A 25831-nucleotide genomic window follows, 5' to 3' on the forward strand; every position below is an offset into this window, starting at 1 on the left:
CAATCCATCATCATGCCCCATAGTTCTTGAGCTGTCATCCTTCCAACGGGATACTGTACACAGCATAAATCCAACCTTCTTCCAGCTGCCATGTCCACAATCTCTCCGTGTCCCCCTCTCATCATTTCGACATTCACATTTCGACATTCATAAGTTTCAAAGATTGTTCTGCCAAGTCTATTCCACTTCTGTCTTTCCATTTTTTTCCCGTTTTCAACAGTGGCTTAACCTGGGTTATCAAGTTGTCGAGTTGTCAAGCATCCATTGACATCTTATTTTTCTTAGTTTTCAGGGTCGACAAGGATGTTGTGGCTACGAGGCAGTCTGCGCTGGACGATGTCGTGAAGTTGGATTGGTGATGACCAGGATGAAATGACGGATGGTGTGATGGGTAAATTGGTGGTCATTGGCACAGGCGATGAGGACTATACGTTGGATTGATAGACAGATACATATTGCTTTTTAAATTCGATTATTTTGTTATCGATATGGTACTGTAGTTTACTTTAATTGTTGTTGTTATTATTATTATTGTAATTATATTTTTTTATTTATTTTTTTATTATTTTTTTAATACTATTTCATATTATTATTGTTTTTTTTGGACACTTAAATTATTATCACATATTAGATATGAGCACATGGATTTTATTCTACGCTCATTATTTAAATGTTATGTTAATGTTATGTTATTATAGCTAACCTATAAACTTGAAGGCATTAAAATATTTGACGAATTTAAATTTTAAATTTTGTTAATTAGTTTTTGAAGAAAAAATTTTTTCATACAAAAATTATTTTTGTTACAATTTAACTTAATTATTTGATCTTGAATGATATTAAACTTGGTTTTGTATTTTTTTTGTTTTTCTAGTCATTGTTATTTGAAACATACAAATAAAATTGATAAATTTTGAATTTACCAAACGTGTTTAACAGCTTTTGAGAGAAACGCTGGCAAGCGATTTACCGCCAGAACCATCTCACGATGACAAATCTAAACCACTTGTAGCTATCAAACTAAGGTGTCCTGAAGGAAAAACCATAAGTAGGCGATTCTACAAGACTGATCACCTCTATGATTTGCTCAATTTCGTCACATCTCAAGGATTCCCCGTTGAACGTTACAAGTTACTTACAGCTTATCCTCGGAGGGATGTAAGTTTGCTATTTTTTAGCGAATTTATTTATATAATTATGTGTGTGCGTGCGTTTGTTTTTATACGACTTCCCTAATGAAATGTGACTTCTGTTCCTGTGAATATGTGTGTAGGATGCATGCGTGCTGGCGCCATAATTAGAGCTGATAAAAACCTAGGTTGTTTAATTTTTTCATTAGGTTTTTAGGTTTTTATAGGTTATTTGAAAGCTCGTAGGTTTTTTATATTTTATAAAGTGATCAAAAAAATTTACACCCCCTGGTTCACAAAACTAAATTGAAAATTTTATTGTGCTATTTTAACAAAATTAATGATAAACATGTACATTTTAAAAATTTATTTAAAAAAATTCTTCTAAAAAATTTTCAAATATCAATTTCCACACTTTTATTTTTATATTCAGTTTCAGAGCATCCATTCCTCACTAGATTGATTAAAATCACATTCTTAAACTTTATATGATATTTAATATTTCAAGATTATCAAAAATCATGAGAAAATTGGATACAAAAAATCATTTATAAAAAATTATTTTAAAAAATCTAAAATTTCAACATTTTAAAAAATTTAGGGTTTTTAAAAAAAAACCTGAAAAATCTAGGTTTTTTTAAAATTGGTTTCACAGCTCTGGCCATAACTAAGTTTCGAGTGGATGGCGTTCGCAAAATAAATCATCTAGGAGAAGGAAAACTCTGACTTCAAATCTTCTTAAGAAAGGCCTGGGAGTAAACCTACCTAAAATTTAGCCAGGAGAGTTGACTACGAGAATAATACGGTTACATTGGCTGTTCAGCGCGTTTCAACATGTTTGTGTCTGCTGGCATCGACCCATGCAGAGGAGAGAGTGTGGCATGCGCAGAAACATGCTCTACTTTAATCATTCTTTTGTGAAGACTGTCATTGGTAAACGGGTGTGCAAGTAAAGCTCTACGGCGATTGGTAAGTGGTAACGGACAGGTAGAATATACTACCGGGAGTGTCTAGTCACAATCCGGCACGTAGGCAGCTCTGGCGTGATGGTCGTTCATTGCTGAGAGCTACAGTAATGTCCGTATCCTGTCTGGGTGACAGAGCACCCCTATTCAGTGATTCACTGCTTTCTCCAAATGGAGGAGGGACTATAAAAGGTGTCCTAAAAAGCTAGCTCATTGCCTCAACTTGTCAGCCAACCGATAAAACCGCGGCTGGCTGGTTGTCCTACTCAGTGGTGGAATGAAAAGGAACATAATCAACATTGTCTCGTGGAACGTCCGTAGTTTGCTGGATCTTGGTGTCGATCTGCTATTGTGGCACGCGAACTTGCCCGTCACAACATAGATGTTGCTGCACTCAGTGAGACAATAATTTCTGCAGCAACTCAGTTTGAGGAGAAAAAATCAGGTTTCTTTTTTTTTTTGCCAAAGTCATCCAACAAGTGAGGCGCAAATGGGTAGAGTGGGCTTTGTCATTCGTAACTCACTCCTAAAGTCTGTACATGAGATACCTTGGGGTATTTCACCGTTGCCTAATAAAAATGCAACTCAGACTGGAGGGTGGACACTTTGCTACTTTGACCAGTCGCTACGCGTCAACACTTAGAGCAACTAACGAATAAAAGAACTTGTTTTATGATCTTGGTGATGCTGTTCGCACAACACCATACAAACATCAACTGTTTGTCCTAGGTGACTTCAACGTCCGCGGGGAAACTGATCATATCTTGTGGAATAGAGTGCTTGGATGCTATGGAGTTGGTAGAGAAAATTCAAATGGAACCATGTCTTTTGAGTTCTTTACAGAACACAGTCTGGTGGTAACTAATACGGTCTTTCAACAGGCTGACAGAAACATCCACGTTCAGGGCACAGACATCTTATCGACTACATACTCATCAGGCAACGAGACCTGTGTTTCGCTCTTCTAACTAAAGCAATATGAGAAACTACAATGTGGTTAGATTATTGCCTTATCACGATGTCAGTGTTTTTGACCGTGAAACTAGTCAAGAGACATCGCAGAGTTGTGAGAGCAACTTAACTGTGTATGGTCAGGTTAAACGAACCGGCAACCTGAGACTCGTTCTGTCAGGCATTGCGCAATGAACTTTCAAGGGATGATAGCATTGACTGGTCTCATTTCAAGCAGATCGTGGAGAAAGCTGCAGTGAATGTGTTTCGTTACCGTCGTTATATCCATATAAACTGGTTCGACGCATGGAGGCACGCAGATTGCTGCATTTCATGCACAGCCTGCATCTTTCTTGGATCAATGACAAAAGTAATGGTGTAAATAAAACACGTTACACACAATTTCGTAAACTTTCACAGAAGAGGTTCCACCAGATGAAGGAGTCTTGGTGGTCTGCCAGAGCTGATGAACTGCAGGCAGCGGCAAATCAAAGGGATATGAAGTCATTCTATGAAAATTTAAAGACGGTGTTGGCAACTCGGGTAGTGTCCCAGTGCTGTCAAAGACGGACAAACATTAATCAAAGATGGTCATGGAATCCTGGCTCGATGGGCTGACTATTTTAACGGTGTGCTCAACCAACAGTCCTCGTTTGATATTGCAGTCCTTGCAGTATTGCCTGGTTGGGATGTTTCGTATGATCTTGACGATCCACCAGCTTCTCTGAGGTTGAAAAAGCTCTCACAGATGTGTAATGTTAAAGCTTCCAGTATGGACGGACTGCCTGCAGGACTCTTCAAACATGGTGGCATGGAGCTTAAAATTAAGATGGTGGCAATATGTATTTTTATTTTTGTATAATGTGTCCTCGCGCACACAGACATATACATACACAGTGGTTTATCTAACTTCTTTTCTCTTCATCTTGTAACTTGTAACTACATATTACTTTCTTCCTTTTACACATTTGTTTTGAATTAGTTTCTGTATACTGTATTTCAAATTTTCGATTTCTATCTCTGTATCAATAGCTACATTTGTTTAATTTGTATGCCTTTCATTACTGAATCATTAAAATATTTAGGATCGGCACGGTTTATAATGAAAAAATAATGCTTTCTTAATCATCGAAAAAGCCTAATTAGAGAGTAAATTACGATTTTATTGACGACAAAAACTATGGTTTTCATGAAACATTAGCACTTGATCTTGTTTGAGAGGTTATATTCTATTTTTAGCTCTTGCTGGTCAGGCTACGCCTAGAAACAGATAACAATGAACGTGTGACGTTGCTATTGTTTTCACTAATGCTTATAATATGTTTATAAAGGAAATAAGGAATAATAAGGAAATAAGGATACAAAAATTTCACAGTAATGACTAACGACAGATGGAGCAAGAAGGAGTTATTTAAGTTTTTCCCTGGTGCAAGTTGATTTTGAGGTTGTTATGGCATGTCTGAAATGAAAAATTTCTTATTTTTAAAACCTCTAGAATCACTTATAGATAATGATGGTTTGTTTTATTGCTACTGTTATTGGTGTTGATATTGATTTCCTTACTGGTTTTGTACTTATGTAATACATTTTTACAGCTGAATCAACTCAATCCGAGCGCAACTTTTCATGACATGAATCTTGCAACTCAAGAAGTGATAACTCTGGAAGAACTTTCTTAATTTTTGTGTTATAAATAATTTTTTGTATTAATTTAGTACGTTTAAATATTTTGTTAAAAGAATTTTGTATAACTAGTCACGAATAAAACCAAAAGTTGATACTTCAAGTTTGTTACATTGTTACTTGTAGTGTTCAATTTCACCTTTTCAGATAACTTTATAAGATCATTTTTTGTCTTTTTTAATCTTTCAAAACCATACACAGGCCAATCTCGTGGCACGAATAGAAAAGAAAAATTAATGGGATGTCCTCCTTACTAAAAAAATTTAAAGAAACTTAATCTGCTTGATAAGTTTCCTCTATTTGTGAACTCAAATATGTAAAAACATCGTCGTTTGAATATTTTCTCCAGTTGAATTGAAAAAGTTACGTATCAACAACAATTACACGTTTCAAAAAACCTTTAACTACATCAAACCACAAACTATGAAGTTGTTTCATATCCTCGTTGTTAGTGTTAGTAAAGTTGCCTTTGTCCTGATTTTTATTGTTTTTAACAAAAAAATTGGTTTTATGTTTATAAAAAAAAACATTTCAAATATAAAATAAAGATTTTTAAATTGATCAAAGAGGGCTGAGTCTGACAGGACTACTCTGAGATTTTTATCCTATTTTTGCCATATGTGCTTTAAGGTTTTTGCGCGCCCTGCGCGTCTAGCATGAGAACTGATTAGTCAAACCCTAGAAGCGTGTCAATCATCTACTGTGGGTGAACCCAACAGTGGGACTGGGCCGCCAAAGAGGAAATAATTTAAATTAGCAACGGAAGCATACCGGGCGTCTGACGTGGGTGAGCCCTTTGATGGAGGCTTGGTCGCCGAAGAGGAAATAAATAGAGGTCATAATAAAAATAAAAAGGATCCTTGGAGGATCATAGAGCGTCTATCTTTGGCAAACCCCATGGTGGAGACTCGGTAGCCAAAGAAGAAATAAATAGTAGTCAAGATAAAGAGAAACCTCAGAGGCGTATGGAGCAGCTATTGTGGGCGAATCCCACGTGGAGCCCAGGTTGCCAAAGAAGAAATAGTCACAATAAAGAGAATCCTCAGAGGCGTGTAAGGTGTTCATTAATGGCGAACTGCATTGTGGAGGCCCGGTCGCCAAAAGGAAAAAGTATTTTTCAAAATAAAGAATCCTTAGGCATGCCATCGTTGGTGGAAGAAAGAAAAAGATAATAAGTGGAAGCAGCAATAATTACGGTTCCCAATATAGGCGCAGGCGGTAGTCGGATGGTGGGCTTGGACGGTCTTTTTGCACTGCGCTGGTATGGATGGTGTCGGTCTGTGGGTCTTTTAAACGTTACGATTGACCAGGTAAGGGTTTTACGTATATCTGGAATTGGCCATTTGTCAGTTCTTAGATGGGCTTGGTTGGGATTTTTATAGTCGGTGGTGATGGCTCTAGACATTCATAAGGATAATCATACTTGAAACTAAATAAATGAACTAACAAATTGATAAATGATTTAAAATGATAACGAGTGTTGATTAACATTAACTGACAATATTTTTAAAATATACAGAATAAGCTAATTGCGATAAGGCACACCATAGCACCATTATGGGAGCTTCAGGGCCGTTAAATTAGAACAAACAAGTTATTGTTTCTGCGCATATTATTTCCTCTCCTAGCTTGTAAGGTGTAATACTGTAAATCTGGTCACTGAGTTAGTTAACATAACAAAGATTTATTATAGTGATCCAAGAAGATTAATTCTTGGATAGGACTACTCTGAGACTTTTTAATATTCTATTTTTGCCGAGTTTGCATTAAAGTTATTAGTTGTTTCTGTGCATATTATTTCATCTCCCAGTTTGTTCCACTCGTTGACAGTTCTAGCTGAAAAATATTTTTTTAAATATCTTATGTTTATGCCCCCTTGTTTTACTGTTTATCCTAAGCTCACAAAATTTCACTGATTTCAAGTTCTCCTTCGTAGTGATGATTTTGTATGCCTGAATCAAATCTTCTTTGTTCTAATGTTGTCAAGCCACAAACTTTTAATCTGTCTACATATGATATGCTTCGACATTCCTTGATCATTCTCGTGGCCCTTCTTTTAATTTTCTCAAACATATGTCTATCCTTTTGTAAGTCTGGATTCCAAAGCTGAACACAGTACTCCAACTTTCGATATCCACTTCTTTCTTTTTGAAGCTTATTGTCATAAAAGGTTTGTTGCGATATGATTCAAATTTTAGGGCAACCAAGCCGAAACATCAAAACAATGTTTAAGCTTTTCGACTGTCAAAGATTGATCAACGCAGTCGAAGGCCGCGCTCATATCTAATAATAATGCTAACAATGAAAAATTTTGAGCGTCCGTATATGCAAACCATCCAGACGTTACATCGATTAAGGCCATCTCCGTTGAATGATTTTCTCTATAACCAGACTGATTCACTCGCATTAAACAAAAATAGTCACTTAAACAAGACGTTCTTCGTCTCTACGAGTCACAACATTATGTAATGGGGCGACAACGTCATCTATTGATTGCAAATTACTCAAAAGTTTTTGATAAGCAACATCAGGATCACTCTCAGTAAATGGACCCGCGACATATTGCAGGGATGGGAGGTGAGCAAATAATTTGTTATGAATTTGATCTCATGAATAAATCCGTTTTTTGGTGATTATCGGCTGATGATAAATGAATGGAAAAACAACTCTTATGAATGAAACTGTGATCTAAGTAAACACCTTTAGAAAAAATTGTACTATCCTTAGATAAAAATTCAACTGAAAAAATAAGATCGAGAGTGCCATCGGCAACGTGATATGCAGCATACGTTCTATTACGCTATCTCCATAACTTGTAAAGCTCAGAGCGAATCTTGAGACCCATCTGCTCATCAAATTTATTGAGGAGCACTGTTGAATCTTTTTTAAATTACCCCTTAATCTCAGAAACATATTTTATAATTGATATATAAGTTATAAAATGAAGCGTTTGATCTGAATGTTGTCTAGCATGCAATTACGTCATTGCGTTGTATTTTTACATTGTAAACGACCACCTGCTTAATTTCTCTGCACCAATTATAATGGATGCATGACGTGACATTTTTGTTTCTCTTGCTTCCAGTAAAGTGTAAATGGGTGAGATACAATAAGGCAATTTCAGTTTAAAAATTCATGTTATAAAATAAATTAATAAGCATTAATTTTTTATGTCTTTATTTAATAGTGTCTAGTGTTTAATGGGTCTGTCTTTATCATATACTTAAAATGAATATATTTACTGTCAACATTATCATATGCTTAAAGTGAATATATTTACTGTCAACACTTTTCTTGGCAGTCCATAGTAAATTAAAGTTCTAAGGTTCACGCATCAACATCACGAATCACAACTTTTGTAGGATCGTAAGGGTCTTTGGTAAACTTACTTTTGCTGTTATTTGGAGTACGACATCTGAGTCCTAGCACGACAGAGCAACGTATAATTTTACAGTTGGCATGTCGGAAAAAGAAACTTCGGGTTTCGTGTTCTATACATATTATAATATTATATAAACATCAATATGCCTTTGGGACAAAACCGAAGATTGGTCCTGGGTTTTTTTACCGCATTTGTTTTTATTATTTATTAATAAAAATAAGCCCTTCCCACCGTTATGATTAAATAAAATTAAACGTTAGTTTGATAATTAAAGTTTATAGAGGTCATATATCTGTTATTTAATTGACTAGGTAATGTGATTTATAAATGTTTAAATAAGTTTTATTAATTAATTTAATATTAATTGGAGTTTGAATTTGTATTTTATTTTATAATTTATTGAATTACATTTTTTTTAGTCTTTCTTTATTATTGTAGCTCTGACATATGCAGAACTACTTAATTAAATATTACAGATATATTATCCATCTATCTATACTAGTATATTTATCTTTTATTATAGTGTCATTGATAATTGATTACAGTCACATAGCATAGGAATTGTTGAACATTTGCCTGGATGTGTTATATTATATTAATTATGCATATAATTATAATATTTATATTATCTATGTATATATTAATTTTAGTTATGAGTAATCGGTTACCATTACACTGCAATGATTACCGGAAGCATCATATTATGAGTTACAGTGCTATAGTCAATTCCTATGTCAAATTCAAATCTATTGTTTTTTAAAGTGCTACATAATGCCTGTTAAGTGTAATTCAACACATCTATTTAATTAAATTAATTAAATACTCATTCAAACAAATACATTTATTTATTTATTTATAAAAGGCTATAGCTCAATTCATATATTTCTGCATATACATATAGCACTGTTTCTGAATGCTTAATTTGATGTGTTATGGCCATTATAATCTTTTTTAAAATGTTTGTTTTAAATTTACACATAATAATGGATAAGATCAAAAGCCTTTTTAATAAGTTTGTTGTATTTTTTTACTTTTATTCATATATTTCAAATGGTTTTAATTGTTAAATTTTAAAGTAAAAAATTTTTAATTTTTAAATTTTTAAGACATTCGTAAAATATGGATAACATTAATAAACTAAATTGCATTCTGGCCATTTTAATTTATTTTAGCTTTTAGTTGTACATTTGAAAGGAACACATATGTTTTTTTTAACAATAAACTAAAAAAAAGTAAACATTTGGGAGGAACATATATGCCTTTTGTAACAATAAACTAAAAATAAATAATGCTGGGAAAACCTATGACTGATCTTCAGTTTTGCCATATAGTTTTGTTAATTTATTTGTAAACATTCAATGCAATGATAAATTTTAATTAGATTTCAAAAAATAGTTAACATCTTATTAGCTACTTGAAAATTATATAAATGTTATTTATGATATAATTAAATGAGATAGACAGAGAAATAGATTTTAAGATCATGAATGCAGCCATTAAAATCAAGGAAGGTGCGATGGACTACAAGATGGCCTTGTCTAGTGGCTGGTTAACGTTAATGGCATCTGGACCTGTTTTGCAGTGACCTAGTTTGAATATGACAAAAAAGGAATTTATGTATATGACATGCTGTTTGGTTGTTGTTGATTCCTCTGAACATTGAAAGAGTGTATGAGTCCTTAACCTTTTTTTATTTAACTTAAATGAAAAATATAATACTAGAAACAAGATAAGTATGCCATTGCCATTGCCATTTTTAGACTGAAATTACATGTGTGTATGTTTGTTAAAATATTAACAGATAAAATGACATCAACGATTATTAAATACCCTTTACCCTTAAATATGATATAAATTATGATACAAAACATGGTTTATATTAAATAAATCATCAAGAGATTAGAGACAAGCTTACAATTGGAAGTAATTTAGAAAATTTTCTGGCTGTACAATATATAATATAAAGTAGAAGAAATAAATGCTAAGTATGTATGAGTATTCATAAGTAATTCCATATGTAAATAAATATTATATACATACATATAATATATATATATATATTTATATTTCAAAAATTCAACACTACTTTCAACATTGTTCAACTTTTTCTTTTTTTTTTTGAAAAAAAGTTGAACAATGTTGAAAGTAGTGTTGAATTTTTGAAATGTTGCGTTAACAACAGTCTGTTACCAATATATATATATATATATATATATATATATATATGTTGGTAATAGACCATAATTTTTACAATATTCTATAAATTCTACCGAATGTTGGGCGTTAATATGTTTGCAGTTCGTTTTTTCAATTTTTCTCACTAAAGTTTTTTGGTGAACGTTTAGTTTATTAAAATTCAAAATAAACTTATTTTCCGAATTCATGGAAAGAAACCTGACACCTAATTTCCATCTAAGTTCACTTTGACAAAGTCAATCTCCATCTAAATTCATTTTGACAAAGTCAATATTTCCCTATATAAACAACAGAAAGCACTGATGATGATTCATTCGGAATCGAAATATGGCCTTATTTGCAGCATGAATTTGGAAAATAAGTTTATTTTGAATTTTAATAAACTAAACGTTCACCAAAAAACTTCAGTGAGAAAAATTGAAAAAACGAACTACAAACATATTAACGCCAAACGTAGAATTTATAGAATATTGTATATATATATATATATATATATATATATATATATATATATATATATATATGCTCTGGCAAAAGACCACAATATATACAGTAATTTATGAAATCTACCGAATTTCTGGCGTTGTAATACTCAACGCTACAAATTCGGCGGATTTCATAAATTATGGGGAGGCCATATCTGTTGTTGGCATGCTTCTGATGATGTCGGAGTCACCAGGATCAGTAATACTGAGTGTCTTAACCCTGAAGTATTTTCCACAAGCAGTCCCTAACTCAATGTTGTTGGCATTGTAATGGTGGACCCCTGTTTTGGTCAACATAGCTTAGTACTGGATCTCACTTTTTTCTGAGAGACGGGGTGTTGTTGGCATTGATTACCAATTTCGCCTTTCCCTGCCTCAAAGTTTTCAGCGTCTGCTGGTAACCTGAGAAGTATTTACCACTTTTCACGAGAGAGCTTAGCGAGAGTTAATTCTCTCGATCGCCTTTTTTGTCTTTTTTTGGGTCACCATTTTTACGATTCAATCAGATGAAAACAACCCAGCTGACAGTTAACACGAGAAAAAAATTATTGTATATATATATATGTTTGTGTGTGTCATGTTTTTTGATCTTTAGTATTCTTTCACAAATTGCTTAATCAGGGGATTTTTCTATTTTAATTTGTATGTTTCATTAAGCAAAAACGTTAAATTTTAAATTTATAAAGCATTAAAACTTTTTTCCATAGTTAGGATTACAAATAATTTTTAAAAAATGTTTCAGGACTGCAAATATTTTTTATTTTCATTATTTTGATAACATGTCACACCGTCAATATTACAAAAAGTTTTAAATTTTTTGTGTGATGAGTATACTTTTAAATTAACGCATTAAATTATTTTGTTTAGAATTTGAAAAACTGACTGAAAAAGCAGAAAATGGTGACGAAATAGGTCAGCTTGAACTTGGTAAATATTATTTGAATAAATATGAAATCGATAATGTTGCTGAGGATGCCGAACTAGCTGTGCATTGGCTCTTGAAATCGTCTAGGAAAGGCAATGAACATGCAACAGAACTTCTCAAAAAATGTTTGGTTAATAACCTAGGCATGTTCAATTTTTTTAATTTTTGTAGTTGTTTAATAATTAAAATTTTTTTAGGAATAACTAATAAGAACGGTAATGATGTCCACTGGTGCGTCAATACAAGTAGCTGGGAAAAAAAAGGTAGAAATGCAGCCAGTAAGCTGTTCAAAAAAATTTGCATGGGTGACAAACATTTGACTAAGGAAGAATATAAACGCAGAGTTGCTGAACTATCAGAAAATAAAGTGGAAAGAAAATTGCTTGAAAAAGGTTTAATATTTTTGTGTTTGAAATGATATATCAAAATATTGAAGATTGTAACGTATGATGTCTATTTCTTTTAAACTTTATTTGAACATGCATAAAAATTCGTAAAAGGAACGTTTTATTTAAACAAGTTATTGTCTTATCGCCTCATTTTTGAAGTTTTTTTTAATTATTATATTGGATTAATATATTTTTAATTAAACAATTTTCATATTATCTCAAGCAATCAAAGAGAATGTTTCTGAAGAAGATTTTGTGAACAGAATGATGAAACAACTGCATGGTAAAAGTTCTTGGTCGCTAAAGTTACTGGCTAATGATTCCAATCCTGATTATTCAAATGATTCACCATTCTATAAAAAAGTTATTACAATAATTTTAACCCAAATTGATGTCAAAGTATAGCCAAACAAAATAATTAGATGTGTTGAGACAAATTATGACTGAAATTCAGCCAGCTTTAAATACTGCATTTAGCATTTTTTTTACAAAGAAAAGGATAATATGTATTTAACTTTGGTAAAAATTTTATATTTCTAGGTTTTCACTAACAATCTATAATGGTCAAAAGCAACATACAAATTTATAATCTGGAAAAAGTATAGTCTAAGAGTAAATTTATTTAGAACAACTGTCATGTGAATAGATACTACTAGTATCTGGAAAATTTTGTCTTGTACATGAAATATGATTAATGAAACCAGAATAAAGATTAAATGAATTCACGGAGCTACAAAAAATTTGTTGTTCATGAGTGACGTAAGCTGGGAGGTATTTGAAAACAAAACGAAGATGTGATTGTTTATAAATGGGTTGAATGGAAATGGCATTGAATAATTTAAAAGAATCTATAATTGTGTTCTGAAAAAATGTTTTGTCAACCTTAAAAGAGAAGATATAAAATTCATGTTTGAGAAATGTGTGAGTTTAAAATATATTTCCAAAATTTGGTAATGCAAAAATATAGAGAAGCAAAAAAAAATTATATGGAAATTCGAAAAATGGCTTTAATAATGAGAAGAAAAATAAATGTTGCGGATGAGTTAGTCCAAGTGTCAAATTGAGATGTTATAGACATGAAAAACTGTTTTATTTTGTTAGAGTATGAGGGCAACAGAACTGAAAAAAAAAGAAGTGGCACTTAGAACACCAAAATAAAGAACTTATATATAGTCTTTATAATTACAGCTTTACATATGTAATGTTTTGTAGTTATCATCATAGACTTAGAAAATATTTTTAAAAGCTAAAGAAGCCTTATTTTCTTTAAGAATTAACAGGGTATACATACATTCCCTAAATGGCTGAGCAGGATCTTTATAAAAAAATTTAAAGATTCTATACATTAAAATTTTCGTTATAACTAGATGAGAAATTAAACCGCTGAACGCTGCTGATCTAGTACGAGTTTCTCAGTGAAATGATAATTCTTATTGTTATTTATATTGCAAAGTATACATAAAGTATGTTTTTATATATGTACACTATATAACTACGTATGTTTTATATATGTATACTATACACACACACATAAATATATATATATATATAAATATATATATATATATACACACACATATCACCCCAAATTATTCAATTATTTCCAGGTTCTCCAACGACCAGGGCAAACATTTACGTGGATAATTGACAACATAGTAGAAACAGCTGGTACTCAAGGCTATATTTGGTTAAAAACATTAATGCCTATCCAGCAAATTTACATGCTAGTTGTTCTCTTTTTATACAATCTGATATCGTTTAATGTTGTGTTGTGGATCACTCCAATTTTGGGTTTCTACGTTTCTTTCTTTGTCATCATCATCTCCACCATGCAGATGTTTTACTCTCGAAGAAAACTGAATGATGTAAAAGTGCTTGCAGATATGCTAGACCGATTTGCTGATACATTCATTCAAGAAAGTGCTGAATCTGCATATACTTGGAATTCATTGACTCCATACTTCACTCTCTTCATCTCGTTACCTGGCCTCGCTGTTACTTTTGCCTTAGCCGACAAAACTTGGATTCCGTGTGCCGAGATAACGTGCATCAGCTTGGTTATTACCGTTGCTTGCTGGTTTGCTCTAAGTGATAAATATGATCATTTAGCTATTCTGGCTATCTTGCTTGACAATTTAGCAACTTTGCCTTTCATCCTAGCTGGGATGCCTAAAATTCCTGTAATATACCATATTCTTGACTTTTTTGCCAACACAGGAATATCATTTAGCATTTACTCTTGCTTTGAAATAAAGATTGGCTTGCCTTCCGTTGCATTTTTAATTGTTCCATTTATCTTCGCTAATATGGCTATGAGAAAATCATGGTCTGGAACTTATCAAATTATGATTCCTCATTTGGTTTGTTTTTTTTGGTGGAGAATAACGGTTATGTTTTTTCCACATACTACCTGGATAAGTCTGTTGAGAGCATCATGTGGGTGGGGTATTCTTGTCATTCTAAGCCCCTTCATTGCCACAATAGGTGTGGTTTATTTTATTATTTCTTTGTTAAAAATATTTTCACTTTCTGGGATGTTGAAACTTTTAACGACTCTCTTTTTGTTAGCATCCGTGGCCATGTTTGCTTATTGGTCAAAAGGAGGTTTCAAATTCTGGGGCTTCAGTCTTGATAACAAATCGGCAAAGACTAATATTGTACTCACATTAATTCTTGTGCTTTCAGCTGTTCCCCTGGCTTACATTGCTGTACCAGATGATTCAGGCAAACCAACGAACTACCTCCCGTGGCACATTTATGAAAAGCATTGTGGAAATTTAAAAGTCGACAATTTTGTAACAAGTTTAACTATGGTCAACTGTCAAAGTTTAGTCCAAGTGAAAGTCAATTGGACCGCTCAAGTAAAACAGTCAGCTATAAAGACTGTCGAGAATCAAGCAGAAAGTATCATAAGCATGCTTCCGGCATTTTTATCCAGTTGGCTGAGATGTACATACGGCGATGAATATCCTGAAGATTGTACTACTTTGTTAGATGAATTGAACGTTGACATGTGTCATTATAATAAGAACCAAAGTAGATACTGTCATTTAACAAAATTAAATAGGTATACCTTCGAAGTTACAGTTTTAGTGGAAAAAACGGATCAGATGTTCAAATTAATAATGCCACACACATTTATGGAGGCTGTAAAGGTTCTGGAGAAAAATGATGAAATTTTATTTAGAGGATTTCTTCACGATAACTTAGGTAATACGGTTCCAAACATTAAAGTTTATAACTTTAAATGCATTTCGTGCGAAAACAGTTTCGCAGCAATTCAGACTGGGAGTTGGTCCTACACCGAATTATATGCCAAGGGGCTTCGTAGCATCTTGAACTTCTTTTTTTCGCCCCTATTAGTGTTTAATTTTTGAACGATGGTGCTGCGGATCGATATTAATAAATAAATACCTTTAGAAGTAGTAAATGGAGTAGAATTTTTAAGCTTGTACAATCAATGTAGGCTTGTTATAATAAGTGCCTATTTTGATTTCCATCCTGTTATATGTTGGAACCGCCATTGTTCAAAGCCTAATTTTATTACAAGGGTGCATTTATTCGGATACTTTTTAAATATTGTTTGGATAGTAAGACCACTTTTACTTTGGTCATGTCAATGTCTCATAAAAGTTCGTCACAAAACTAAATTTGGAATCTCAATACCTATTTTCTAAAACTTATTTAACTGCTTTCTTCAGTATGGCATCAATTTTATATTCGAATTGCAGATTGATTTTTAAATTATGAAGCCGATATTTTTACTTCAAAAATTTTCAATTTTTTTTTAGTAAAATTCGTATTAAAAATTTTCTTAATTTGTGAAAAAGCCTGTTTTATTTGCAACGAAGTTCGTCTTTAATTATTGATTTTGTTAAGGCGACTGGATTATAACTTTCGATATGATTTAGATGTTCATATTTTAGTAACTGCTGTACAAAGTTTTCCCGGTTTATGCTTCATTTTTGCCAGACCCGAAATTTTGTAAATAGCAGACAACTGGACTTTCAGACACTATTTATTTCACTTTCACTTAGTACTTCATTCAGCAAATCACATTCGTTTATTTGATATTATTTCAAAATATTTCTTCAAACGAAATTGATTGAAACTTTTTCATCGTTTTTTGAGAAAATGGTAAATTAAACAAAAAAACAATCCTTGTTTTGTCACTTACATGCGCATGTGAACATACATGAAAAAGTATAAATGTATATACGTGCATGTATGTGTTCATACATGTTTACCCGCCGCTAGTTTATTTCCATGCTCTCTTTATCATCTATACCTGAAAGTAGAGAAAAGTTTTAATAAAATTTTAAACTCGATAAACAAATTTATAGAAACCTGTTTCATAAAACATGTATTCCTGTTGATACTCTTTCAAATACTGAGTCGATCTACTTTCATCGAGAAATAAGGAATAAACTCTCTTGACATCTTCAATGCCTACTTCTTTGCCCTTTCATAAAAAAAAGTTTAGCAGTGATAAAGCAACACGCTCACTGACTTATGGCTTGTTTTTACAAAAACATCTAACACGATTGGTGAAAGAAAACAAAAAATTCAGCTAAACTATTTTCTAACAGTTTAATATTAGTTGAACAGATGTTTTACAACGATTGATTTAGTCTGTAATGATCAAACCTTCCTTTTTCGGCAGACCAGGTAGGCAGTGGTTATAAGCTGGATAGCATATCGCAATGAAGTTTCTTGGCCTATTCTGGTGAGGACTGTCAGCGCATCTTCAGTCATTTCAACATCTTCTTCCTCACATCTTTAACAAATAGCCAAATTTATAATTTTTGTTACGCCAGATTATGATAGTTAAGATGTTATAAAGAAAACAGCCGTAAGTTGCGAACCTGATTTTAAGAATTTGGTTGATTTCATCATTTTCATATGGTGTGGTAGAAATAATCAGCAATCGGTCGAGTAAATCAATAGGGACGCCATGTGGGCTTTTATAATTTGTACCTCTAATTCTGAAATAATGAAAATGGTTTATAGTTCAAATACACGCGTGCACACAGGTATTTAGGCAGTATGTTTTCTTAAATACATATTTTGTTGAACTAGATCGAATTTACCAGGTTGTTTCTATTCTTTTTCTTATTAGCTTCTTATTGTAATCAAAATCATGAATTAAATTTCCAGGAGTCATCTTTATAAGTATTTTATTTTTTATATGTTTCGATGTCAGTGCATCGTCTGGGATAGATTGTAGAAATTTAGTTTTTTATTTATAGATTATGAATAAAGTGTTAACACTATACGAAAAAAGAAACAACCTGGTAAATTCAATTAAGTTCAACAATATATATATATATATATATATATATATATATATATATATATATATATAACAACACACGTTTAGATAACATTTTCCCCGAGATCGGGGGTTGCCGTTCAGCTACCTATGATGAAACCGAAATACCCCTTGACGCCATATATCACATATGTCACTCGCCTCAGTTTTGTACCGTGATTATTTGTTTTGTAAATAAACACTCAGTTGCGGATTATTTACTTCATTAGAAAATACACAAGCCTGCCTGCCACACAAGTTACAAATTTGATGGCACTGCAGCTTGTACTTTGCACGTAAACAAAATGTCCCCTCGTTTGATATAAAATTTTCTGTAGGAGGAGCTCGAATTATTTTTTAAGGTTGTTGATATTTTTTATATAAACCACGTTCTTTAAAAATAATTTTCATAATAAATTATTAAAACCAGTATTTTATAGATGTTAAAAAAGAGCTGCAACAATTATAAATTAAAGTTTATGTAGAGATTATATTCAATTTAACCTCAACTGTAAAAAAAATATTTATTGAGGGTGTTTCAAACCCAAAGTCTCTGTCTAAAATAGTAGAATGAATTAACCAAAAATTACTTAGTGATGCCTCTGTTGGTGGCCACAATAAGTATTGGCGCCATATCACTCTCAACGGCCCGATTCAGGAAGGAAAAACACTCAATGTCTAACATGTGTACTTCGTCTATGAATAATACCTGCAAAAATCATAATATGTAAATATTTTGACAAAGGATGAGTATGTGTAATTTATAGTTTCCTAAGCATTCCTTATTCAATATTGAAGTAGTTCTCGTCCATCTTGGCACTCGCCCTGGTAAAACTGGCTAAATCAAACTTCAGTGCAGGATGTTTTCTATCACTCAACAAAACTTGGTAGACTATTGATATTCTCTGTTATAGAAAGTCTTCCACATATTTAACAAAAAATTGCAGACCATTCAGACCAAAACCGTCAGACTTATCTTTAACAAACCTTGCTCTAGCGCTCCGTTCATTTTTAAATGCCCTACTGGCTTCTTGTTTCTAGTTTTAACACGTAAAATAATATCATCAAAACATATCAGGACCTCATATTCCTCCCCGAACATGCCAGATTGCCCTACAAACCCTTGGTAAACTTTTAAAGCATTCCTATCAACCATGGGGCGATGTATCAATGATGGATTCTGTTAGTTTACCGGAACACACATAAATATGCTAATTACCCTTTAGACGAAGAACATTATATTTAGCTGAAAGTTGTTCTGTTAAATCAAAATGGTTAAAAAGTTTTGTCAATTCTTTTTTTATCGCAAATTGCACTCCTACGTGAAAATATTGTAAGCATGATATTTATTGATGGTTTTAACAAGCAAACTTAGCGTGTTAAGAACATTTTTATTCATTTTACTTAACATGTGACGCAATACCTTGGAATAATTGCTTAATAAACTAAAAATACAGGATCTACTGCACCTAGCGATCTGAAAAATTTTATTTAATGTATAATACTTTTGTACAAGCCTTCTAAAAATATGCCAATGACCCTTTACAACTTTCGGAAATGCTTTTTATAAAGAAAGAGCACATATATTTCATTTATAAATTTGCCCATGCCTGTAGCGAAATTCCGTCTTGAGGCCAGCAGCTTCCGTCATGTCACTGGATGTTTGAAAAAGATTTATCCATAGACCTGTGACAATGTTTCCCACTGAGTCTTTTTAAAAAGAATGGGCACATCTATTTGATATGTGTACAGGGGCTCCAAATGACTCTGAAGCAGCGGTACATATGGCGCTATATAAATGTTCATATTATACCTAATAATACTTTGACACCCTTTTGTTTCTGCACTACTGTAAGATGAGACATTTGAGGTACTTGATAAAATTTCTGTTTTTTTTTCAAACCATTTAACAATTTCATCTCTTTTGTTGACGTTTGTAGAGTGCATCAACACCCATGCAGGCAGTCATTATTGTTGCCATTATCTAATTGGAAACCTCAAGCCAAACGATTGTATATTAAAATGAAAATTGTGAAAAGAAAAATGTTAGTACAATTTTTGATAAAAAAATCCGTTGGACCAAAAAGTTGTAAAATATACAATGCAATTTACAATTATGAAAAACCATACATTAAGAAAAAATCATACCCCAGGGACTATTTCTGCTTTTCCTTCTTCTCTCCATTCAGCAACTTTGAAATTTATTTGCTCTCTAATTTCACTTTTTATTTCACCCGTGTCACCAGAAAATAATGCTAAAAATCCTTGTGTTCGACTGTTGATCACATCAATTTCATGCAAGCTTACTGTATGGACGACCTCTTTACGTTTTTGTAATTCACCTTCTGGACATTGTACGAATCTTGTCTAGTGTGCATAATTTAAAAGACACAATTTGTAAACAATAAAGCATTTAATTTACTAATGATTAGTTAGAAATTCATAATTCTATTATAATTTGACCACAGGAATGATTGAGGTAATTTTAAAGTTATAAAATAAAACAATAATAACCAACATTTGCAGCCATGGCATCATAATCTCTAGCTCTGGTGAAAGATCTACCCAATTTTGTTATCTTACCAGTGGCTTTATCAATTGTTATGATGTCCCTATATTTATTTTTATGTACACAAATATTTATTTTATATTATTAGATTGATTGAACAAAACTGAAACCAACCCAGCTTGTACTTTTTCTTTTGTAAGACTTTCAATCATTTTTTGACCCAAGTCATATATGGTTTCCATTTCTGTTGTTTTTATGGTTAATTTTCCTACCTTTGAGCCCTAAATTGTTGGAAAAAAAAACAAGATTAAAGAAAATTTTTTAAATTAAAAAAATCTGTTTTAGAAATGAATTAAATAAAAATCTTCAATCTTTTGTAGTTAATCAAGTAAATTAAGTTTTTTTCGGTTTTTTAGGCAAATATTACTAAAACGTCACTCAAAGCTTGTAACTATTAATGAAATGTTGTTTAACATAAAAACATTGAATAAATTAAAACATAAAACATCAAATAAATTAACAAATGTAATACAATTTAAAAAAAACAGTAAGAATAACTTATTAATAATTCAAGCAGAACATTTTGAATTCACACTATATATTAATTTTTTTTGACAATTTTCACGATGCCGGAATGTGTTTATGAAAAGTTTGACCATTCTATGAGTGAGAAAGAACGAGCATATAAATGTAAATAAGATTATTATCACTATACCATGATCAAAATCATCAATTTCAACAAACCAGCATTGTCATTTACCAGTTGATAATAAAATTTTTTTATAAACTCACAGTTCCAGTGGCTGGTCTGTCAACTTGTATTTCGATTACTTCTCCCTCAATTATTTCAGTTTCTTCTCTGTTAAAAAATTTAATCAGATTAAGATGAAAATATTAAACTTTTCAACTGAAAAACTAACTTTATCCTGACTCCGATTGATTTTCGGAAGGCTTGAGTCAAAGCTTCTGTCTTACTCATCTCCAATGAGAATATCTCACTGCCAGCTATAGATGTGAATGGAGTGTCTGAACCTAATGCTTGAGCTATGCCCATGGCTATGGCAGTTTTTCCAGTTCCAGGATGACCAGCAATGAGAATGGCCCTACCAGCAATCTTGCCTTCTTTTATCATCTCCAGAATTATTCCAGCAGCTCTACGAGCTGATACCTGGCCAACCATACCCTGTGATATTTTTCTTGCTTCCAAAGCATCATCTAATCCTAAACCTCTTATATGGCTGTGGGCACCTGAAATAAAATGAAAAAAATGTATCAGAGTTGGAAAATGAAAAAATGCTGATCTTACTTAAGGTAAATATCAATATTTCATTAAAATAGAGAAAACCTGATTTGAAACAAATAAGGCTAAACTAATATTTAACAAGGTTATGAGTTATAGTTTCCGTACTCAATTATGAACATTTGTGACTATTGTAAAGTCATGGTTTGAAAATTGCATCTATATGGATTTGGAATTACAATCACAACTATGAAACTATGATTTTATTTTAAATCATTTGAATTCAAATTTTATCACACTGCAACTTGTGAATAAGTGAATTATAGCTGCATTATTTATTTTTTTCAATAGTTTCATGCATATCATAATGTAACCTCCCATCATTAATTGACTTTGAATAAATTTTGTGCATTATATGAACGGTGTAGAAAAAATTGTAAATTTATTTTGTGCACATTGTATATAGTGCAAAAAAACTCTAAATAAATTGCAAAAGAGTGCTGTGCTATCATAAAAGCAGTAGGCAAGAGTATACCTTGCAATTAATATTTATATGAGCTAGTATTGAGTGAGAGTATAAATAAAATTAAAATTAAACTAAGATTAATAAAAAAATACGACTGTAAATTTTAATTTTTTGTACTTTTTGAACATTAATAGTATATAAACCATAAACATAAAAGTATATTTTCATATCTACAAATGTCAAAAAGTTTATGAAAGTATACTTTTGTGCTTGGTAATGTTTAAGATTCATAAAAGTGTACAATCACGCCTACCATGCATAATGCATTAGAGTGTATTTTCTGCCTTTTATGCTTAAAAGCATTACAGCAAGTTCAGCATGAAAATATGAATTCATCTTTTCAAAAATACATTTTCACGGTTATTATGTTATTTTATTTTTTTATATTATTTTGAATGTGTTAAATTAAAATTAAATGTATAAATATTCTAAATCGAAGTATGAGATTAACATTCTAATCTTTATTATTACTAATTGCATTAATGATTAATCTAAGTTCACTTTTAAATTTATCTTTACCCTCACTTCCATGCTTATCTTACAAATATTTATCACATGGCAGGCAGAAAAATATACATTTACCCAGCAAAAGATATGGCGTAGTTATTTCTCGCTAGATATGTGCTGATACAGCGATATAATATATACAGGACGTAGCTGCAGTGCATTTTGATTTTTTTTATATATTATATATTTATAAAAAAAATTTTATATCATAATAAAAATAAATAATAATAATAATAATATTGTTATTTTATTTTGAATACCTATTCGTTCTATCCTAGTGACTTCTCTGACTTCTTGAACTTTTTGAGCAGTAGACTGAAAAGATAAAAACTATTTAATTAATTTGTTATGAACTATTAAGAAATAATCACCAAAAAACAGCGGTCACTAACCAAAGCCATTTTTAAACAATTCGCAAAACAAACGAATAGCGAGAAAAAGTGATGTGCAAGCTTAGATACAGAACTTGGTGTGAAGATGTGACCATCAGAATAGATATACATAATAGATACTTTAGAATACACCTTAGAAAAGAGATGTAAAAATGTAATGGCTATCAATGATTTATATTAATTAAAATAAATTATAACGAATAATTAAATGAAAACAAAAAAATGCCCCTGAAATTGCTCAATGCTGACTGAATAGAAATATGGCATGATAGTTCCGCTATACAAAGGCAAAGGTGATCCATTGAATTGTTCATCATATCGGGGTATACGTCTGTTAGAACACTCCTTGAAAATTGTCGAGAAAATCATTGAGAGAAGATCATCAGCAAAACCAAAGCAATGAACACTGGTGAACCCATCAAAACCACAACTACTGGACGATGAACCTGTTCGGTTTGTAAAGCTAGTATAGGTAACAATTCAATCAAGTGTCAGCAGTGTAACCAGGGGTGTCACAAACGTTGTTCAAAAATAATTGGTATTTTATCTAAAGTGTCCAATTTTGTTTGTCCTGCTTGCATCAATCCACAACAACAAATTCAAAATAGCAATGTTTTTGAAGCCATTAAGGTAGAGAAAGTTACATCGTTTCAATATCTAGGGGATGTTCTGGATTGTACTGGAACAGCTGAAGCTGCCGTTCGAGCACGCATACGTGCAGCCTGGAATAAATGGCATCTCCTTGCCTCTATATTGATGCGGCGTGACGTCCCACTACCACTACGATCAAGACTTTATAAATCTGTGATACGTCCGGTGTTGTTATATTGTGCAGAAACATGGCCAATGACAAACAAACCAGAACAACAACTTCAACGAACCGACATGAAAATGCTCCGATGGATGCAACGAATTAGTCTGAATCCTGCGTCGTGCTGGTTTTAGATGATATAAAGGAAGAATGCCGGCAACACCGTCTGCGGTGGTTTGGTCATGTCAAACGAAGTGGAAACAGTGCCATAACTTCTCTTGCAGATGTTGAAGTACCTGGCACACGTGCCAAAGGCCGTCCAAAGAAGTCCTGCAAACAATCGAGCAAGACATGAAAGCACTAAATTTAAATGAAATGGATACAACTGATCGTCTAATTTGGCGCAAAAAGTTGATGACAAAGAAAACAACGTTCTACCTCGGAGAACTGGGTCTCTGGAAGCTAAACAAAGATTGATTGATTGAATTAAATAAAAACAAAATAAATGTGACATATTATAGGACATACTATATAAAAATTTATTGTTAGATAAGATGATTCAATCAGTTCAACTTACATTTTACCATTTTTTAAATAAAACATAATAAGCAATTTAGTGTAATTTTTGATGTTTATTACAAATTATATTTTTATAATCAAACAAATTTTAAATACTAAGTTATCTTTTTCAACAAAAAATTTGGCACTTCTTTGATCTTACACATTGGTAGTTTTAATAGCCTGAAACTGAAGTTTGCTGTTAACGTCTATTATAGGATATCCAGGTCATGATCCGCCTAGTTTAACTCAATTGACTCACATTTGATCACTTTGGTTTGTATTTCATTACAAAAAATTGGCACTATACTACTGACGTTGCTATTGGCATTCATTATTGAATGTCAATTTCTTTGCTCACTTCTGGCCATCAATGGACAACACTTAAATACATCAACTTTTTCTAAGCATATACAAATGAACATATGTGTTTTATATTATATTTTATATTATATTTATATTCTATAATAATTATTTATAAACATATGTCAACATTTATTCTTTTTATGTATGTTCATGTTCTACATATATGATGTCAACATCTGTATTTTATATTATGTAAGTAATTTGAAAGCTTGGCTGTCCATACCTTGTGCCAAACAATAATTGCGTTTGTTTTACCATGGAATATTTGTGAGTGCACTGACGTTATGTAAATAAACTTCTTCGGCACGTGGATGAATTTTGGTATAATTAGTCGATTCGATTGGTACTGCTACTTAAAATAGTCATTTGTAAAGAAGTTACTGGTAAGTTAATTATATATTTCGCACTGTTTTTATTTTATAGGACACATTTTTCATTTCATTTTTTAATTAAAAAATGGTAGATAAGATATCGCACAATACAATACAATTCATTATGATGAATGATGATTATTATCATAAAAAAAAGATATCAATATCATTTCATTACCATTCATTATGAATGATAATTATCATTCTTCTGCTTTTCTCTCCTAGACTTTTATCCACACTTTTTATTATTTACCACATTCAAACTTACACAGCTACATTTTTTACTAGCTTGAATCAAAAGAACCTCTTAGTGTTGGATTTTATTACGATCACATTTTTGACATTTAGAGCTTTCTACCTACCTACGGTTAACAAGTACTTAGAGTAGATCAGTGCTGTCTACTATGATGTTTTTTTATTCTTTAAAAAATCAAAATCTGACAAATGTTACATTTTGCAAGATAGTGGTATAAAAAAAAGATAATAAAAAATAAATAACGGAGAAAAAATGTTCAAGCAGAAAAAGTAGCAGGTCGCATAACGTTGAAAAATGCAGAAGCGCGCACTGAACTTTAACGAATTTTTCTGAAAGTGAATTTACATTGTTATCGCAAACTCGCGTTTTCGTCGTCGTTATTTTTGTTTATTTTTCGAAAATGCGCCTATCTATATAATTTTTGGTTGTTATGAGCGATAAAAGAAATGTGAATTATTATAAAAATATTTTTTCTTTGTTGTTGTGAGTCACATTTGTTGCAGACTATTCGCTACGAGGTTGGTGTATTTTAATTTTTTTATAAAGTTAGTTAAACATGGACAACACCGATTTTTTTTGAAGAAATGTGATAATTAACCAATTATTAACATTCTGTAAAAATATTTTTGAAATTAGAGTATAATGAAATTTTTTATGGATTTTTTTCCGCGTGCACTGTCGGTCACTAAAATGCATTGTATTGGCTGTGTTTTTTTATAAAAATGTTCATAACTGCTAAGTTTCATGGGCAACACCGATTTTTTTTGAAGAAATGTGATAATTAACCATTTATTAACATTCTGTCAAAATATTTTTGAAATTAGAGTATAATGAAATTTTTTATGGATTTTTTTCCGCGTGCACCGTCGGTCACCAAAATGCGTTGTATTGGCTGTGCTTTTTTATAAGAATGTTCATAACTGCTAAGTTTCATGGGC

General features: G+C 31.8%; 3 protein-coding genes across 3 annotated transcripts; 2 read left to right on the forward strand and 1 right to left on the reverse strand.

Moving 5' to 3' along the window:
* Positions 1 to 996: 996 nt before the first annotated feature.
* On the forward strand, positions 997 to 1170 carry HELRODRAFT_138403 (hypothetical protein; the record flags this gene model as incomplete). The annotated part of the gene is made up of 1 exon (XM_009013802.1): positions 997 to 1170. A coding segment is annotated over one exon (174 nt), but the record flags the coding sequence as incomplete, so codon positions are not given.
* Positions 1171 to 10829: 9659 nt separating this feature from the next.
* Positions 10830 to 15483, forward strand: HELRODRAFT_168124 (hypothetical protein; the record flags this gene model as incomplete). Its single annotated transcript, XM_009013803.1, has 4 exons — positions 10830 to 11017; positions 11889 to 12109; positions 12330 to 12469; positions 13714 to 15483. 4 exons carry the CDS (start codon positions 10830 to 10832, stop codon positions 15481 to 15483), a joined length of 2319 nt encoding a protein of 772 aa, XP_009012051.1.
* A 941-nt stretch (positions 15484 to 16424) lies between these two features.
* On the reverse strand, positions 16425 to 22502 carry HELRODRAFT_73174 (hypothetical protein; the record flags this gene model as incomplete). Its single annotated transcript, XM_009013804.1, has 10 exons — positions 16425 to 16568; positions 16754 to 16883; positions 16972 to 17091; positions 18008 to 18126; positions 19566 to 19784; positions 19936 to 20029; positions 20101 to 20207; positions 20719 to 20785; positions 20847 to 21174; positions 22460 to 22502. Coding segments are annotated over 10 exons (1371 nt in total), but the record flags the coding sequence as incomplete, so codon positions are not given.
* Positions 22503 to 25831: the final 3329 nt, after the last annotated feature.

The sequence above is a fragment of the Helobdella robusta genome (genome assembly GCF_000326865.2).
Source record: "Helobdella robusta unplaced genomic scaffold HELROscaffold_12, whole genome shotgun sequence".
Taxonomy (NCBI): domain Eukaryota; kingdom Metazoa; phylum Annelida; class Clitellata; order Rhynchobdellida; family Glossiphoniidae; genus Helobdella; species Helobdella robusta.